This window comes from Nannobrachium achirus (genome assembly GCF_963921795.1).
Source record: "Nannobrachium achirus genome assembly, chromosome: 8".
In the NCBI taxonomy this organism is placed as follows: domain Eukaryota; kingdom Metazoa; phylum Chordata; class Actinopteri; order Myctophiformes; family Myctophidae; genus Nannobrachium; species Nannobrachium achirus.
In genome coordinates this window covers 31,658,386-31,678,735 of record NC_137817.1, presented here as the reverse complement: position 1 = coordinate 31,678,735, position 20,350 = coordinate 31,658,386, and the positions used below count along the sequence as shown (strand labels likewise).

The 20,350-nt window shown below is 43.6% G+C and overlaps 1 protein-coding gene across 1 annotated transcript; it reads left to right on the top strand.

Annotated features, from left to right (window-relative positions):
- Positions 1–10,746: 10,746 nt before the first annotated feature.
- On the top strand, positions 10,747–19,943 carry lrfn1 (leucine rich repeat and fibronectin type III domain containing 1; the record flags this gene model as incomplete). The annotated part of the gene is made up of 2 exons (XM_080731327.1): positions 10,747–12,125; positions 19,037–19,943. 2 exons carry the CDS (start codon positions 10,747–10,749, stop codon positions 19,941–19,943), a joined length of 2,286 nt encoding a protein of 761 aa, XP_080587453.1.
- Between the last annotated feature and the right edge of the window lie 407 nt (positions 19,944–20,350).

Below are 20,350 nucleotides of genomic sequence, written 5' to 3'. Positions count from 1 at the left end.
TGAAAAAGTATGTAGCCTATGTGAACCAATTTATTTACTTATTTATGTTTCTCCATATAATAGTTATAATTAGCTTGTGTGACTGCATGGTTACATAAAATGCATATTGTGTACTTGCTGTCCCACCACTCTCTTTTTGTAAACATTTGCCTATTTGTATGTTCATATTGTAAGTGTAAATTATTTATGACTCACATAGACTCAGGATTAAGAGAATCAGGAAAGAAGTATAATACATGTTCTGTGACTATAGTTTTGTTTGTCTTGTCAAGTTCACAAATCATTAATATTTTCAAATGTGTTTCTCCCAAAACCTATATATGCATTATATACAGAATAGCCTACTGAACATTCTGAGCTGTTGTTAAACTGTAGTCTCCATTGATTCGGTAGTGAATGGCATTCAATACTTTTCTGCCATATGGCAACCTTAAGTCTTTTGTAATCGTTAGAGGCCTGTGGATGTTAAATCATTTTTCACAATAGAATGATTCACATGGATCCCCATAAATTAATCATCATTGTGTAATTAAGTCATGCTTGGAAAACCAGTTGGAGGGGTCATTGCATGTTTAGTATATATTATACAATTTACCTAAATTGATAAATTAGCTCTTTTGTCAAAGCAGACTCGACTGAATCCTTTCCCTTAAAAGAATAACTTGACAGTAACGGTAAAAGTAAACATGCGCTTATTTATCAACTGATTAAAGTACACACCAAAAAGGAAATGCTTGTGTTCATACCTGGTTATGAGTACATGCATGAAGGGAGGCATATCTCAGGGGTAGAGAACCGTTATTAGAGCATGAAGGGTTGCCGAAAGGTTCCCAATTCGAATCCGGGCTCCCCCTGAGTTAATGTCGAAGAGTCCTTGAGCAAGACTCTGAATCCCTAATTACTCCCGGTGAGCAGGTTGGTGCCTTGCATGGTTTCCTCCGTCACCGCCGGTGTAGGAATGTGTGCGTGAATGGGTGAATGTAATGCACAATCTATGTGCCTTGGATAAAAGCACTATATAAATGCACCATTTACCATGCATGCATATGGGTGTTTACAGAACAATATTAATTAATATTTATTAACAATACCAATAGTTTGTATAATTTCCCAATAATATCTGGTATAAAAGCAAAGTCTCTCCTCTTGGCCACGTTCTCTGCTGTAAAAGTGAAGCATTTAATTGCCATATAATATAATGCAGGGAGACATTATGAGCAGAACAAATGCAAGTTGAGGCTTGGGAAGAGGGAATTTGTAAGATATTTCATTGAAGCACCAAGCATGTGGTAACACTGAGCACCATATGTGACCAAACAAAAAAGGGGCAGTCCACATACTGTTCACTTATGGCACACAGCATCTTGATTATGAAACAAGCATATCAATTGTGAATACAATTCACTGTGCAGAATAAAGAAAATGGGTCAACAAACCAATGCCAATAGTCACTAATCAAAACTCCTGTTTTCAAACTATTTATGCATTCGTATTTAGAAAGCAATGATCCATTGAAAGTCCACGGTGATGCTTTATTTGCTGTGAAGAAAACTAGCCTCATTATGCATAGTTGAGATGCTTTTTCTTTTGTTTTCCCCAGAGTATAAGACTCCAAAAAGGGTCAGAAAAATGTAAGCATGCATAGCAGTGTACTAGCTTATACCATTCACAAAGGACAGAGAGAGAGAGAGAGGGGGAGAGAGAGAGAGATGAGAGAGAGAGAGAGAGAGAGAGAGAGAGAGAGAGAGAGAGAGAGAGAGAGAGAGAGAGGAGAGAGAGAGAGAGAGAGAGAGAAATGTTTTGGACTAAATTAATTACGATGAAAGTTGTACAGTTTTACTTCACTAAGACACATGAAATAGTGTGTTTCAAGTCTATTGTGATTACACCAATGATCTTGCTGCAGTGCAAAGTGTGAAATCTGATTGTAGAGCTCTACAACATCTTTCAGCATTATATAAACAAGACATGACAGTCATATCTTGTTTCGATAATGCTGAGCGGCAGGCTTGTTTTTGCCCCCAATCCATTTTTTATTTTTATTTTTTGTATCTGCAGCACAAAATGTAATGTAAACAAAATATTACATTTAAATAAATGCAGATATTATAACAGCAGCCAGTGTGGTAAATGCTGAAATGAATAATTCCATAAGCAACAATGTACTTGTTACAGTCATAATGCAGATTTATGACAGCAGCCAGATTTTCATAATAACAAAAGCTCAATTTATACTTCGCCTTACAGTGGGTCTCTTGTCGAAAATAGCAGATCTACAAGCTCACAATGTATCGCGTCCGTGATGGGTTGTGATCTTGTAGATCTCCTATTTCTCCTATTTCCGGCACTGCACGTGTCGGGTTACTATAGTTACGTAACTGTCAATGAAAGCCAATGAATATAGAAGAGACAACATGACTTGCTGCTGTCATGCACCTCGCTCACTCTATCACTGACCAGATCTCTTTAAAACAAAGAACTATATATCACCACGGTGGCGGCCTCCCCTCCTTCCTACCCTCCCTCCTAACTAAAGGTACTCGCAAAATCACATTTCAAATCACATTGATGGATGCTGGTGATATAATACCTGACGGTCCCCATCCGGAATCAATGGGGGTAAATTCACTATAATCATTTTTGTCTTAGGAATGTGACAAATAAAAAAATATCATTACAGTTTACAGTTTACAGTTTAGGCATTTAGCAGACGCTTTTAATCCAAAGCGACTCACAATAAGCAGATAAAAAACATCACAATAATAAACAAGATAATATGTCAGTACATTAACAGCAATATAGCAATGTAAAAAGATATCTATCTAGAGAAAAACACAATATAATCAAAGTTCTAAAAAACCTAAAAAAAAAAAAAAAAAAAAAATGCTAACTAGCTTCATGTATGGTCATTGATTTTACTGTAGTGCTAAGGGTTTAGGTGGAGTCTGAAAAGGTGAGTCTTCAGTCCACGGCGAAAGCGAGTGAGTCCGTTGTTCTAAGTCATTGAACTCAAGTCTCTATATAATAATCTATATAAAAAAAGTCATTTTGGGGGTGAACTACTCCTTAACATCCAGATTTGACAGCAACAGAAATTAAGTGGCTACAACATATATTGTATATATGTATAAAATTGTGTTTTATATGTATAAACATATGCATGATTGTCAATTCTATCAAATTGTCAATTCTATCAAATGTCTGTCAGTTGCACAGTAGACCTAATCATGTATACAAGCTATTCAAAATGGACAGAATCATGATTTATTTTTAACATAAATGTGGAAAATGACAGACAAATAGATTTCTTTTTATTTATTTATTTAAATCAAGCAACAATTTCCCGGACCCCCTGCAATACCTCCGCAGACCCCCTAGGGGTCACGGACCCCCTGTTGAAGACCTCTGGAAAGGACAACCAATGATCAAAAAGTGAAAAGTAGTTGCTCAGTCTCTTCTATGACCAGCAACTATCTTAAATAAGAGGATAGAACACTGTCCTGATTCATTTATTAATCATAGCAGCTAGCAGATAGAATATAGTTTTTTGGTTTGTTTGTTTTTAGCTCAGCAACCGTTTGTCAACAATCTGTGCATAAAATTATTTTGGCTAGAAAAACAACCATATCCCAGAATTGCATTATACATGATATGGGTTCTCTTGATTAGTGAGAACATTCTGATGAAAGATTTCTGTCTTGGGGGCTTGGGGCTTTGTCTTGGGGGCTTGGGGCTTTGTCCAAGACAAAATAAATGCTTTTATTAAACATATGAGGGAATTATTTGTTTGATTTTCACCGGAAAGATCTCTAAGAAGAATTCTTGATCTCAGTGGAGAAGGGGATATTGATTAGAGGTCTGACATATTGCAGGACATGTTGCATAACGTGACACGACTGGTAATAATTAAGCTTTGTACAGCAGCCATAGTTTGTTCATCTCAATTCATCTACTGTACATGCTAAGTTTTAAGTGGGTGGTAATTGAAAAGAGAAGATGGAAGGTGGTGCTTTGCATGCAGACACAATTATAAAATGCTAATGCTGCTCTATTTGCCAAGGTATTCTTGCCCTTGACGAGATGTGACTATAAATCCCAGGGGCTGCAGCTGAGCTCCACAGAGCTCGGTTTAGGCATCTACTGTTGGAGGCAGAGTTGACTCCAATGAACTCAGGCTGTCAATAATTATGCCTTCTTCCTGACAAGAGTCACTCTGGGGCAACTAACAGTTCACTGCCTACACCGGCTAATTGGAATTTACTCTTGGCTGACAGTGTCGTTAGAGAGAACGCCATTATATTGGGGTGAACTTTTCTGAACTAAAGACGGCTGGCATTCATGGCTGATAATGATTGACTGTTCACAATGTCACAATAAACAACACAACGAAAGAGAGTTGCTAAATGCTGTTGTTGACTTCGTTAGATATTGTCAAAAGCATAGTTACCTGGTGTTTAATATTCTTGTGTAGATTAAATTGGAAGAAAGAAACGTTGTTTCTCAATACCACAAGCACTGAATTCGAAAGAATTTCAAATATTTTGCCATCAGACCTAGAATTATGTACACACTCTTAAAATTGTTGGGTCAAAAACAACCCAAGTTGGTTATTTATGTAACCCAACACGTAACACTGTTTTGGACCAGCCCAACATGGGTTATTGCAGACCAACAGGGTTGGGTTAAGGCTGTGACCCAGCATGTTGGGTTGGGATTGTACAACCAAGTAATGGGTTAAAAGTGACTTTGCTGTTGGGTTAATGTGATACTGCTGATGGGTTGGAATCTAACACCCAAAAATGGCTTAAAAGTGACCTTGTTGTTGGGATTGAACGCTCATTCACATTAAATCTGTTCATTTTTTTTACAACATTTTCTTCAATGACATTTTTCATGCTTAATCTACTCAAGGAAGAATGCATGCGGGGTAAATTAAGCATTTAGTCGTGGCAATATATCACAACTTTGAACACAACACATTATGTGGTGCTTCACATTAAAGGAACAGCAAACCTGTTTGTATGTGTCAGTCTGGACCATCTTAGTCATGGTTTCTGTTTCTGTAAGCAACTATGTTTTTTTATATATTTTTTAATTATGGATTATGACTGGGCTACATCCACTGCGATCATCTACAATACAATGTTGTTTTCTCTATCTAAAACCATAAAATAATGGAAAAGTTTGTAAAAAATATCTGTATGGGAGCACAGTTGCATGCTGGGTAACTGCCCACCCACTTAGTTTAACCCAATAGTGGTGCAATTCACAAACCAATGTGTTGATAGACAGAGAGGGCGGGTCTATTTTAACCCAAGTTGGTGCAATGCAGTGAACCATGTGTTGGGTAAACTCGAATTCAAAAGCCTATACCAACACTTGGGTTATGAACTCAATGCATTTTATCTGATGATGTGGGCGGGCCATCCATAGCCCAACAGATGGTTTACTAATTTTAAGTATTTTTAATCCAATGTTTGGTCAAACTGACCCAACCTTTGACCCAACAGTGTCAACCCAGCAAAAGGGTTGAACATTTGACCCAACATTTTTAAGAGTGCATGCACAAAAGTCATACAAAGTGTATGACTTCAGAAATACTACAGCACAAATATAAATTAACTTTTGGGTTTGGATGAATGTTTAAGTTGCCAATCATGATATACACAGACATTGAAAGGCCTTCACATGCTGTACTGTAGTGAGCACAATTTGTCTGGATGAATATAGAAGATTTCTTTGCTAGACGTGATGTCAGTCTACTATAGAAATATAGTTTGGAAAGCTTTGTAGCTTTGATTTCACTCGAACATTTTCACTTTTACACTCTCACAGTCTGGATTTTATCAATATCTTGTTGAATTCTTGACCTTTGCCTTTCATTTGATATCTTCTGGTATGTTCTGTTGCTTTTCTTCTTTTAGTGGGTAGCTGAATGTAAAAGGCTTTGAAAGCCATCTGAGAACAGTTTGTACAGTCTATAATATAGGGTTTATATCTTTGAAAACGTGTACAAAAACACAATTTGAAACCAGTAACATCAAGGGAAAAACACAGATATGAAGGTGAGAGGCAGTTGCCCTTTTGTCTGAACTGGGCAATTGATTCATACCGGTATGTCTTCCTACAGTCCTGCTCATCTAACTTGTCTCCATTAGGAATTAAACCTGTCCTTTTTGGTCAGTTTAACATTTTTATGCAATCCATTCTACAATTAGGCAAGTTTATTTGTATAGTATATTCATAGTGCTTATATCATAAAAGTATTAAAGGACAACTTTGTTTTTGTTTTTTTACAAAAAAGGTTCATATTTTAGATTGTGATTAGAGAAAAGAAGCTATTTTAATTTCAGCAAGTGTACAATTGGCTACATTTGTTCCAGATGTGGTGACGGTCCATGGAAACTGAACACTGCTTCTACATGTTTAGTTCTGATTCTGGGGACAGAAAGCAGACCTGCCCGCTGTCCCAGATGACCTGGGTTATCTGGATGGGTCATATGTCTGATATGACCCATCCATCTGATAGCTGACCCATCCAGCTATATCTGATATAGCACAAGATCAGAAATGTATTATGGCCCTAAAACAACAATAATATTTTGAAATCAATTCTTTGACTGAGAAAAGATCTAAGAACTGGAGTGTCATCATCCACTTTCTTGGTATTAGTGTAATGAGATTTACTTTTGTTTGAGAGTTGTTTTGATAATGGTAATGTTTTGGGTATAGTTCGTAACACTGTGCAGGGATAGGGGGGATGTAGTATCAGGTATGTCATTTTTTGATCTGGAGATATAGACAGACCTTTGGAGAGGTTCCGTTGCAGAGATTGAATGGAGGGATTTTTTTGTCAACAAATTGAATTAAATCCACGTCTGCGTCTCACTCCACCCACGTCCATAAATATAAAGCAAGTTTCTTCAAGGATTATATATACATAAGAACTTGAGCAGCAGCATTCTGAATCAACTGCAGTCATCTGATAATCGTTTAGGAACCTTTAAAGACACTGTTACAGTAGTCAAGGCTACTGAAGATGAATGCATGGATATGTTTTTTAAGTTTTTAATATATATATAGAGTTGCCTTGGCAACAACATTGTATTTTCCCTCCCTGAGATACTGAGGGATCAATAGATGATCCTTGACAGTGCGGCAAGAAATGGAGGAAATGCTATAGCACACAGATGGTCCTCTAGTCTGTGAAACCATCAAGTATTGTTGCCTATACTATTTGAATGTAAACACAATCAAGGGATGTCAATAACATGAAAGAAACCTGGACAGCAATTTGTTAACATTTTGTAAACAAAGGATTCCAGTATTGATTAAATTCCTTTTCAACTCAACTATGACAACCATTATAAAGCAACTATGCTATATACTGCATATAGTATACCAGACAGGTACCGGTACATTAACAACAAATGAAAGGTAAAAGAAACATTAAGTGCCTTAGTATGGTGTCGGTCCACCACAAGCTGTCAGAACAGCTTCAATGTGCCTTGGCATAGATTATACAAGTCTCTGGAATTCTCCTGGAGGGATGTAATGCCATTCTATTGATTCTAAAATATTCCCAGGCGCTCGAGTGGCGCAGTGATAAAGTCCTTGCCCACCACCACAGAGGTTGTATGCGAAAACAATTGGCCTGTGTTTCGGAGAGGGAAGCCGGGCGGGGAGGGTGATATCAGTCATTGCACGTTCTCCTACGGGCAGGGGTTGGCACCTGTCAGCAGCAGGGAGTGTTGGGCCTGGTATATGTTATCGGTCCAAATTCATATTGGTCCAAAATCTGTCATACAGTAGGTGTTCAATTTAGTTATAATCTGGTGACTGTGAAGGCCATAGTATATGATTCAAATCATTTTCATGCTCATGAAACCATTCAGTAACCCCTCATGCCTTGTGAATGGGGGCGTTGTCAGTCTGGAAGAGACCACGCTCATCAGGATAGAAATGTTCCATCATGCCGTAGGCTAAAGGTGATCACTCAGAATAAAGTTGTATCGATTTGCAGTGTGACCCTTCACTCTAAGGGGACAGGTGGGCCCAAACCATGCCAGGAGAAAACGCCCCACGCAGCATAACAGAGCCACCGGACCCCATCAATGTGGGGATCAAGCATTCAGGCCTGTACCATTGTCTTGATCTACGCCACACATTAACTCGCCCACTCCTCGAGGATATGGTGAAGGATGACATCGTCTGACCATATCACTTTTAACCACATCTCTGTAGATCAACGCCTGTGGTTTTTTGCTCCACTGAACTATCAAATGTGCTTTGGTCTTTGTAATGAGGGGATTATGCACTGCAACCCTGCGAATAACATCCGTCTCTATGTAGTTGTTGACGGATTGTTCTTGCTGACACAGTCTGATCACGTCCTGCATTGACATTCTCAGTCTCCTGAGGAAGAGTTGCTTATCTGTTTTTCGTTACTATACATATCACACTAATGCACAAGCATCACGGTCATTGAATGTGCGCTTTTGACCACAATTTTCATAGATCGAAATGCATGTCACTTTTCCTATTGAAATACTATCCAGTTGAACAGTCTTTATTACTGAAGCTCCTACCATCCGTGCCCCAATAATAAACCATATTTCATAGTTCGTTAGATATTTTTCTTTCCGCTCAGTTATTCAGGGTTTTCCTTAAATTTCTCACCCATCAATCATATATCAGTTCTTATTGGACTAGTTGCATCGTATATTGTATAATTGGAAGGCCTGTCCATTTCCCTTTACTATCATGTCCCATTTATAATGATCCTCTGTCTAATTATATGGAGGTTCCCGAGTGAAATGTGCCAAAAGTGTCATCATCTGTGCTCAACCGAAAAACTAACTTCTTATTAGTAACAAGGAATAAACAGGACACATTGGCAATTTGACGCTTTAGTCTTTGGAGCCTGAGTAGTGAGTGGAAGGACCATTCGCAGCCACAGCAGCTTCTCATGGCCTCTCACCTCCTCCTCATGCTGCTCGTCACCAGCCTGGTCAGCGTTAATGTGAGATGGCATTCCATCCATCATCGTTGCAGGTCAACCACCACGATTGCATTTGACCGGAGCTGCCAATCAGGTGCCAATCGAGTCAATACCAACAGGAGAATACACAGTTTGACTTAGCCAAGTCAATTTGGCTAATTTACAGTGTCTCCCCACATAATCAGCTGTGCTGCTCATCCCACAATAACTTTTTGGGGGGCTGGGTGGGGTGTCACAGGTATGCATTCTGCTCACCACCGCAGAGTCTTTAGGGGTTCAAATCCACTGTGGTGGGGGTGCCTGCTGGCCTACTGGTCCAGGCGCATACCACTTAGGCATTGCCAAATAGGCATGGATGCCTGGTGGCGGCGCCGGTTCGATTCCCGATCCGGACAACCTTTGCCGTGTGTCACACCCCATCTCTCCCTCTATTTCCTGTCAGTCATGGCATAAAAGCCCCAAAAAACTAATCTTTAAATCCACTGTGGTGCATCCAGCTTGCAGAGGGTCGAACACAATCGCCCCTGTTCAGGGAAAGGAAGATGGGGGGAGGGTGATCTTTGTCACTACACATACTCCTATGGGCTACAGCTGCCTGTCAGTTTGAATTAATACAACATATAATATTTTAATATTATAGTCTTGACTAGAATGTCTTGAAGTTGCACACTAGTAATGTTTTCTTTTTTGATTCCACTAAGAGATCTGATGTTATGGATAGCACAAAACAAAAGCAAAAAAAAAAAGAAAGAAAAAGAGAATCCTTTCAGATGTCATTTTACATAAACCTTGTAAAAATGGGTGTCTTGCACAGAACCCAACATATGTCTTTAAATCAGCATTTTAGATTTTCTGATGAACACTGAAGGTTAATGCATTGACAATCTGGATTGATAACAAAGAGGGCGATGTGGCAGGCATCAAAGATTGTGTTCCATCAGGTCTTTTTTGTGGTTATTACGCCCAAGGATCACATTCTGCACTGCAGACCTGTGTGCCGTGCAGAGACATGGAATCAATACTCTAAATGGGGATCAGAGGATCTGTACATCCTCCTCAACTCCAGAGTCACCCAATAATGCCTCCAATGTGACAGATTTAAAACCAAGGCGTCTTCCCACTTTCTTCACACCTTCACTTTTTGTTGCCATGATTTACTAGGACAGACTTGTGTCTAATTCATAGCGCACATTTCAGAAGCATAAGGGGAGGAGATAGCATGAAAAGGTCATATAAATCCCTCAGTGCTGAAAATCGCCCTTTCCTCCCTTTAGTTCTCCTCGCTGATATGGAGATCAAACGGAGGCAAAACGCAAAGCTTTATTTCATGATGAAAACATGTGGTATATTTGCTCAACGCAGAAAATCTTCACTATGATCATTCAATTTATTATGCTGTTTAGTGGCAAATCTGGTGATGTAGAATGGAGGCATTTAAACAAGTTCCACAAATAATTTAATATGCATTCCAGCAAGGTTACGGACATGGTTTTGATGCAGAATTGGTGCTGCCTTTCATCATCGACCCATGCACCATTCTTTCAGAAAAGCTCCATAACATTTTTGTGATTGTTACTGCGTTGGACAGCCTCAATGAACCTGGTCTGACTCCATTTTGACAGACAGCTCTATTATAGGCTACTATGATGTTATTCATCATGAAACCAGAGCTCAGTTTCTTTCCTTCTTAATTTTCGAACGTATTTCTCTCTGTCTCCTGTGTAGGAACTGGAATCTGATCAACAATGGAGCGGCTGGTCCTCTGTGTGCTGCTGTGTGCAGTGTTAGTGAAGGGATACAGCTGCCCCGGACGCTGCATCTGTCAACACCTCTCCCCGACCCTGACTCTGCTCTGCGCCAAGACCGGCCTCCTGTTCGTACCCCCCACCATCGACCGCAAGACCGTGGAGCTTCGCCTCACCGACAACTTCATCACGGTCATCCGCAGGAAAGACTTTTTCAACATGACCAGCCTGGTCCACCTCACGTTGTCCCGGAACACCATCAGCCAAATCACTCCCCTGGCCTTTGTCGGCCTGCGTTCCCTGCGAGCCCTGCACATGGACGGCAACCGCCTCAGTGTTCTCAAGAGTGACCACTTCAAAGGCTTGATCAACCTGCGCCACCTCATCCTGGGAAACAACCAGATCCACCAGGTGGCACCCACCGCCTTTGACGAGTTTGTGTCCACCATTGAGGATCTGGACTTGTCCAACAACAACCTGAGAAACCTGCCCTGGGAGGCCATAGGGAGAATGACTAACATGAACACGCTCACTCTGGACCACAACTTGATTGATCATATTGAAGCAGGGACCTTCACGCTCCTCACCAAGCTGGTCCGCTTGGACATGACCTCCAACAGGCTGCACAAGCTGCCCCCAGACAGCCTGTTCCAGCATGCCCAGGTCCTGTCTGATGTCAAGGGCTCCTCCAACCCCTCCACTCTGGCGGTGAGCTTCGGAGGGAACCCGCTCCACTGTAACTGCGAGCTGCTGTGGCTCCGCAGGCTGACCAGGGAGGATGACCTGGAGACCTGCGCCTCGCCAGAGCACCTCATGGACAAGTACTTCTGGTCCATCCAGGAGGAGGAGTTCATATGTGAGCCTCCGCTGATCACCAAACACATTTCCACCAAGCCCTATGTGATGGAAGGTCAGGGGGTCACCCTCAAGTGCAAAGCCATGGGAGACCCAGATCCAGACATCCACTGGCGATCGCCAGATGGCAAGCTGGTGCACAACTCCTCCCGCACCGTCCTGTATGAGAACGGTACCCTTGATATCCTCATCACAACTCTGAAGGACAGCGGGGCGTTCAATTGTGTGGCATCCAACGCGGCTGGCATCGCCACGGCTGCTGTGGAGATCAACATGATCCCCCTGCCCCTGTTTGTCAACAACACGGCTCACATGCGCGAGGACCCCGGCCTGTCGGACATAACGACCTCCTCCAAATCTGGAAATGACACTAAGGGCCACGACAAGCAGGACAAGAGAGTGATGGTCGCTGAACTGACGTCATCCTCCGCTGTGATTCGTTGGCCATCTGAGCGGCACATCCCCGGTATCAGGATGTACCAGATTCAGTATAACAGCTCTGCAGATGACACTTTGGTTTACAGGTGAGACAAATTTGGAGGGAGAGGGGGGGGGGAGGGGTGTCTGTTGGAGACGGAGGGGGAGCACTTAGAAGTGGGATTAGAGAAAAGGTGAGCCATCTGGAATATCCATCTGCTTTAATGTTATGACAGTATATTAACTATATGGGAATGTCATAGATCCCATGTTGTGTGGATGCATAATGAATATGTCCCTACATGAACACAATTAATTAGTTATTATAATTTATATTATTCCTCTTTTCTTTTAATTAAAAAGAAGAAAATACCCCTTTGTTATGCCAATGAATCTTCCCTAAACATTTCCCTCCTCCCGTTGAACACCCCCTGCTGACAGGCACCGTCCCCGAACTCCCAAAACGACAAAGATTGCCCACCCTGCCTGTCTTGATTATGTAATAGATTCAGATTGTCTCTACTCTATTGTCTCTAGTAAATCTCATTGCAACATAATTACACACATACAGTACCGTAACAGTATGGTATTGGGATTAGAGATCGGTACGTAATGACATGTCTGTTGTCACACTAAACTATTTGCTGGTAGTTGTATTGTCACACTCCACGGGTGATCGGCAAGAATCAGTCCAGTTGGTTTTCATGTAACAGGTTTTAATCTCTAAACGGTGTGGTTCCTATGCATAAACACAAAACAAGACAGAGATACAGTGTACATATGAATAAAATAGTTGCAATTATCAAATTACTTCAAATACACATCGGAAATATCCATAGATGCCAATACAGTCTAAGCTGTACAATTCCACAATAATCGCTCAATACAAAGTATGTAAGCTGCATAAAATATCAAAACTGAAAAATCTACCAGGTAACTTACTTTAGATGCACGCACACCAAGCACAGACTGAAAACTGAGGTAACAAACAAAACTGCACTGAATGTGCTCTGCTCTACTGGGCAGCAGGTGAAACTGATCAGGTACATTGGTGATGATTATGTGGGACCTGAGAAGATCAAAGGACCGGGTCATACTGGCATGGGTCGTACCACTAACTAAGGGGGAAAACAGTATAATTAACATGGGCCGTACCATTAGAAAGGGGGGAAACTGTGTGGCCTTTTGAACAGCCGCCCCCAGATTTCCTTAGGAAATCTGAACAAAATAAAAGGCCAATGTCCAATACTGTCGACAGTCCAATTCAGTTTAGTCAGGCATGGCCTGAAGACGAATAAGGCGAGCCATCGAGCGGGTGCTCCATCTCCATCCGCCGAACAGCTCTGACTGGGGATATACTACTTGCGACAGGGACGCATCAGGCCGCCCCATGAGCAAGATGTTTGGGGACCGAGACGCATCAGGCCGCCCCGTGGGCAGGAGGTTTGGTGTGTTGAATAGCTCCGGAAGTAAAGTGAGGAGTCGACTGCTGTTTAGCAATGGCTTATTCCCCTTGAGACATTGTAGATCGGCTGGAAAACACTCGTGCTGCTCTTTCTGTAGAAGGATGTACTCCGGCTCACTGCAGTCATCCGTAGTGAGGGGTGTGTTTGCCGCCCCATGTAGGGACTTAGCTGTGGCTTCGATAAGGTCTATGTGGATCTCAAACTGAGCGGCGTCAGGCACTGATGGACTTGCAGGTACCGTTGTGAGTCCACAGAAGGCTGCATTCTGTAGTTCGTCATTTCCAATTGTCATAGAGGTGAGGTGTGGAAATTCTGGACACTGATCTTGGCTTTTCTGGAGGATGAACGGGCCTTGACCCCAGCAGCTCTGCACTGTTAGCTCTGAGAGTGGCTTCCCACATGTGTTGCCATCAGCTGAGTTATGTACAGAGTCCGCATAGTGTCCTGACTCTCTGTCAGTGGGGTCCTCTGGAGGGGGAATGGTGGCTATGAAGTAGCACTGCTGCTCAGAGGGGTTCTGCCTTAGCCCTGATGCTGGACCCTGTAGTGTCCAGCCAAGGCGAGTCCTAATAGCTGCTGGGCTACCTGCTGGCCCTAGGCGTACTGGTTCCACTGGCGTAATCAGGCGGAGATGGTCTGAGCCAAGGAGTAGGACAGGGCGAGCCCCATGAAAGGGCTGTAGTGGCAAGCCTCGCAGGTGCCTGTATCTCCGTTGGAGGTCTTCTACTGGGTGAGTATGTTCGGCTAGGCCGAGTTGTTTGGCTGTGAAAGCTCGCTTAATGTGGAACGCTTTGTGTGGTTCGGTGACTGAAGAGATTGTGAAAGAGACCGTAGCCCCATGTAATCCTTGATTCTCTTGTCTGACGGTTCTGATGGGTAAATACTCAGGCTCTCCCTGCAGGCCAAGTTGCTGGGCTGCAGGGTGGAGAAGAATGGTGCGCTCAGAGCCGTCATCTAAGATGGCAAACGTCTCCATTGCTCTATTCCCATTCCTGAGTATCACTTTGCAAACTTTGAGCAGCACTTTGCGGCCTTCTAGAGGCCTGTCAATGTAGTACAAGACTTCCTCTGTTGTATGAAATAAGGAGGCCGTTGCTGGCTCCTCCCTTGAGGTCTGTTCCTCGACTTCTCCATTCCCCGTCCTCTCCTGAGTCCTCTCGTTTATGTTGTGTAGAGCAAGCAGGTGTCTACTGTTACAGGTTTTACAGACCATTCTCAGATCACACTCAGCCGCTCTGTGATTCCTCCCACAGCGCCAGCATCGGTTGTTAGTTTTGATCCAAGTCTGTATCTGAGTTGAGTTGAGCAGTTTGAAGTTAGAGCAGTTGTTCAGGGAATGGTTGTTATTGTCGCAGAAGGGACAATATTTCTGTACTGTTGGCTTGGAGACTGCTGTCTGATCCTGTTCGCTAGGTGACGTGGTCTCTGTATTTAGTATTGTGGAAGGTTGAGCTGAGGATCTCGGGCCTCTCCACTGCTCCTTTGCTTTAGGCTCTCTGCTTGCCCTACTGTCAAACCGAGCGTTGTCCTCTTGTACCTTGATCTCATACTCTAACCAATCAGCTAGGTCGAGGAGAGTAGGGATGGGCACTCTAAGGGGGTGTATGAACCGGCGAAAGTTGGAGCGCAAGTCATGAGGTAGTTTGCTGAGCAATCTGGATACATGTGAGCCACACTCCAGCTCAACTTCGCCCTTGCGCCCCAGTTGTGCCAACATGCTGACCAGGGACCTCACATGCAGGGCGAACATCTTGAAGGCCTTCCCATCACCACTGGCCACGCTGGGACCGTCCATCAGCTCAGCTATACGCTGTAAAGCCAATTGGTGTGGCTGTCCGTATTGCTGATCGAGGGCAGCTAGTGTGTTGGTGAATGGATGCCTTGAGTGGCTGTAAGAGTCTGCAATCAGTAGGGCTTCCTCAGATTTAAGATGATCAACTAGAATTTGATACTTGAATCTCTCGGAGGCATCGTGAGGGAGGAGATTATCCAGAGCAATTCTAAGTCGTGAGAACTCCCTTGGATTAGGGTGAACCATGTCTGGAATCGTGGGCGTTGGTCCCCTGTAAGTCCGCTCCTGACCACCTACTGGGCTTAGTGTTCGGTGCTGGGAGTGACGGCGCTGAGGGGTGAAGCCACGCCTAGATTGACGGTGTTCAGGGGTGCGGTCACGTTTAGAGTGACTACGCTCAGGGGTGAAGTCACGCCTAGAGTGACTATATTCGGGGGAGTGATCACGCCTAGAGTGGCGGCGTTCGGGGGTGAAGTCACGGCTAGAGTGGCAGCGCTCAGGGTTAAAGTCGCTCCGTGAGTGATGGTGATCAGGAGTGAAGTCACGCCTAGGGTGGCGGCGCTCTGGGGTGAAGTCACGCCTATCATGGTAACCACGCTCGGCTAAGCGATACCTCTCTGTAGCGTAGTCTTCATACGCAGAGTGACGCCTCTCAGATCTAGATCTATAGTCGTATGCCTGGGCATGGGGTGACTGTGACTTTAAGGGCACCAAGTAGCGCTCTGCTGAATAATCGTATTCAGATGAAACATCTTGTTCCTCTTCTTCCACAATTTCTTCACTCTGTGGTTGAAGCTGGGAAACATTATGTCTGCTAGAGCGGTGAGAGGAGCTGGGCTTCTGAAGGTTGTGTATGACAGATCTCAGATTTTCAACCTCTCTCCGCAGCTCATCCACGGTTTGAGCACTCTGACGGTCAAGTTTCTGTCGTTTAAATTCACTTCGCCTATTCTCCAAACGAAGTGACTCGTTTTCCAGTTCCAACTCCTCCATAGCTGTGATCAGGGCCTCCTGTTCAGCGTTTCGCTTTCTATCTGAACAGTCTTTGGTGGATGGCCATTTATTCGTTAACAGCCACTGCTTAGGGCGGTCGCCATCCTGGCTGATTGGCGGAGATGAACGCCCACCAGTTTCCTCTTCATCCTCCTCCTCATTATGACATTAGGAACAGGATTTAGATCCATCCTTTTGAAACCGGTAAGGTCGTAGTCGCTTGAGTGTGATGGGAGGGATGTCTGCCTCCTGACACGCACACTGGGTTCTTCTGGTGTTTCTGTAGACATACGGATCCGTAGAGAGCAACGGATCCGGCTCGAAGGACCATGAAAAGAAGTTTAGAGCTGTTGTCACACTAAACTATTTGCTGGTAGTTGTATTGTCACACTCCACGGGTGATCGGCAAGAATCAGTCCAGTTGGTTTTCATGTAACAGGTTTTAATCTCTAAACGGTGTGGTTCCTATGCATAAACACAAAACAAGACAGAGATACAGTGTACATATGAATAAAATAGTTGCAATTATCAAATTACTTCAAATACACATCGGAAATATCCATAGATGCCAATACAGTCTAAGCTGTACAATTCCACAATAATCGCTCAATACAAAGTATGTAAGCTGCATAAAATATCAAAACTGAAAAATCTACCAGGTAACTTACTTTAGATGCACGCACACCAAGCACAGACTGAAAACTGAGGTAACAAACAAAACTGCACTGAATGTGCTCTGCTCTACTGGGCAGCAGGTGAAACTGATCAGGTACATTGGTGATGATTATGTGGGACCTGAGAAGATCAAAGGACCGGGTCATACTGGCATGGGTCGTACCACTAACTAAGGGGGAAAACAGTATAATTAACATGGGCCGTACCATTAGAAAGGGGGGAAACTGTGTGGCCTTTTGAACACTGCCTGTCTTGATTATGTAATAGATTCAGATTGTCTCTACTCTATTGTCTCTAGTAAATCTCATTGCAACATAATTACACACATACAGTACCGTAACAGTATGGTATTGGGATTAGAGATCGGTACGTAATGACATGTTTAGTTACATCAAGTATATGATTAACCGCACGGGGTCAAGGTAGCAACCTGTTGTTAATACCTTAAATGCAGAGAGATAATGGCAAACCTAATAACCAGTTGGTTATAACAGCAAATTAATGTTTTATTCTTTTTCACACAAAGCAAAGCCAAAATTTCTTTTTTTCTTTTCAAAGCTCCCCAGTGCGCCATTCATTCATACAGTACCATAACCACCTTTTTTTTGTTCAAAATAAGGACATGCTGTTTTCAGTGTCTCCCTGGATTGAGTGTCATATACTGCCAAATATCTCAGGATCCATTAACTCATGGGGTTGATAGTTGTGGTCGACTTTGCTATTTTTACCTAAGCAGACATAATGAGCTGCTCTCCTGCAGTGGAAAGTAACATTTACTTAAGTACTGTACTTAAGGGAGTACCGGTAGTTCACCACTTTTCAACCTGTCTTCATATAATAGGTCCTCACTAATGTTCATGATAAAATATCACAATTTTTTTCTACTCAGTCCAAGTCTCCTAGGAGAGCTGTGGGAAGTTCAGAATCCATCGTCTTGTGACATCATCATTTCCCCCCCAAAAAATGTAATCAATATTTTTTGAAAAGAATATTTAGATTTTTATTATCACAAGAACAATGGCTTCCACTTTAAAATTGCAACTTTTCAGGAATAGAAAGCCTGCAGTTTCTATAAGCTGGATTGGCAATCGATGATGTCACAAGACGATGGGTTTCTGACCTGCCCACAGCCCTCCTCTGAGAAAAAAAAAGCTATTTTTGAGTGAGGACCAATTATATGAACATAGGTTGAAAAATTGTGGAGTGCCCCTTTAAGTACAATTTTGAGGTATTTGTACTTTACTTGAGTATTTCCAATTTAAAATACTTCTACTTCTACTCTACTACATCTCAGAGACAAATATTGTACTTTTACTCCACTACAATTATTTGAACACTTTATTTTTGAGTACTTTTTCCACCACTGCTCTCCTGGATAATTTACTCCTCCAGTGTAAGCATGGTCTTGAGTGTTGTTTTGTCTCAAGGTGGTACATTATTACCTACTCATGGTAACCATCAAAGTGTTCCTTGAGGGGAGAGGTTTGTGCTTCTAATTATATTAACACCGACAGAGACAGGCCTTTGCTCTATGTTTAAAGAGTGTGAGGTGAGCCTTGTAATCCTTGCCAATGCTAAAGATGTTTGACCATAGAACATTCCCACGACAACTAAATTGTTGTCATATCACGTTGCGTCTGTCCAGCAACCTGCCCCAACTCTTCTCACAGGTGTTATGGAATATAGTGACGCTTACTCCACTTTCGCTTGTCACATTGTAACTTACCTTTTTCATTTTGTTCTATACACAAAGCTTGGATAGCCATTTCTCACTGTCACCTTACGCGGCACCACAGTGTCACATAAGTCAACCACCATAAAGTCTTCTGCCTTTTAATCTGTCCGCCGGTATGTGAGATATATCAAAGCTTGCGTGGCTGTGTCCCAAGTCGACCGCTTTATATTTTCATTATGGAGAATGATATAAACCCTTTCAATTTACCACCTTATACGTAGACAGAGTATGAAGGCACCGTGAAAGTCATTGCTTCTTCAGCATTGTCAGATTTCGTACCTATGGTGGTTAAAACGTCCTTTCTTGTGTTGTAACCACTCAATTTTTGTTTGTTTGTTTGTTCAATCCTCCCTGCAGGATGATCCCATCGACCAGTAAGACCTTCCTGATCAACGACCTGGCCGCGGGGCGCGAATATGACCTCTGCGTGCTGGCGGTGTACGACGACGGGATCACGTCGCTGACGGCCACCCGCGTGGTCGGCTGCGTGCAGTTCCACACGGCCAACGAGGTCAGCCAGTGTCGCTTCATCCACAGCCAGTTCCTCGGAGGCACCATGATCATCATCATCGGCGGCATCATCGTGGCGTCCGTGCTGGTGTTCATCATCATCCTCATGATCCGCTACAAGGCCTACAGCAGCCCCGACGACGGCAAGGCCAAGGTCAGCTCCAGCATCCACTCTCAGACCAACGGCAGCCAGCACAGGCTCCAGCACTCCGCCTCCAAGCAGGTGTCCGAGGAGGGCGGCCGCGAAGCAGCCCAGGCGCCGAAGGAGTGCATGGCGCTGGTGCTGAGGATGGACGGCGACAAGAGAGAGGACGCGGCGGCCGCCACTTCCGTCCTGCAGGTGGAGCTGCTGCCTCCCCTCACCGCCGACAAGTTGAAGAGGAGAACCAGCCTGGACGCGCAGTGCTCCGGCCCCCCGTCCGAGGACACGCAGACTGACAGCAGCCTGACCGGCTCCACCATGTCCCTGTGTCTCATAGGCTCCAATGCTGGTACTAAGGAGGCCCCGAGGCTCAAGGACAAGAAAAGCACCCTGGCCAATATGGGCCTGCTCCCCAATGAACTGGCACGAACTAGGCACAGGTTCTCGTTTGACGGGGGCGATTACTCCATATTCCAGAGTCATAGTTACCCACGCAGAGCGAGGACGAGGTGGCACAAGTCCACCAACCAGCTCGACGTGGAGTCCTCGCCACTTGACCACCGCAGAGTTACATTCAGCAGCACTGAGTGGATGCTGGAAAGCACAGTCTGAGAGGAGACGTCTAGCCTCCATGGCCACAAGCACACGCAAACACACACGCACGCACGCACGCGCACACACACACACACACACACACACACACACACACGCGCAAACACACACACACACACACACACACACACACGTGTGTGCACTGATAAGCACACACAGATACCCACGTGCTCTCATACACACAGAAACAAGACACGTACATAATGTGAACCATACATACATCGACATACTGTATACGCAAGCACACGATTGACTGTACACGTCCATACTATATACACACACATGCATATTCACACATGCAAACTTTCTGTGAGTTGCTGGAGAAGAACACGGTCTCCTGTCATGTCCTGCCTCCCCATCCTGCCACCCAGAGAGGTCGTTGACCATGTCATTTCTGTATGCAGCGG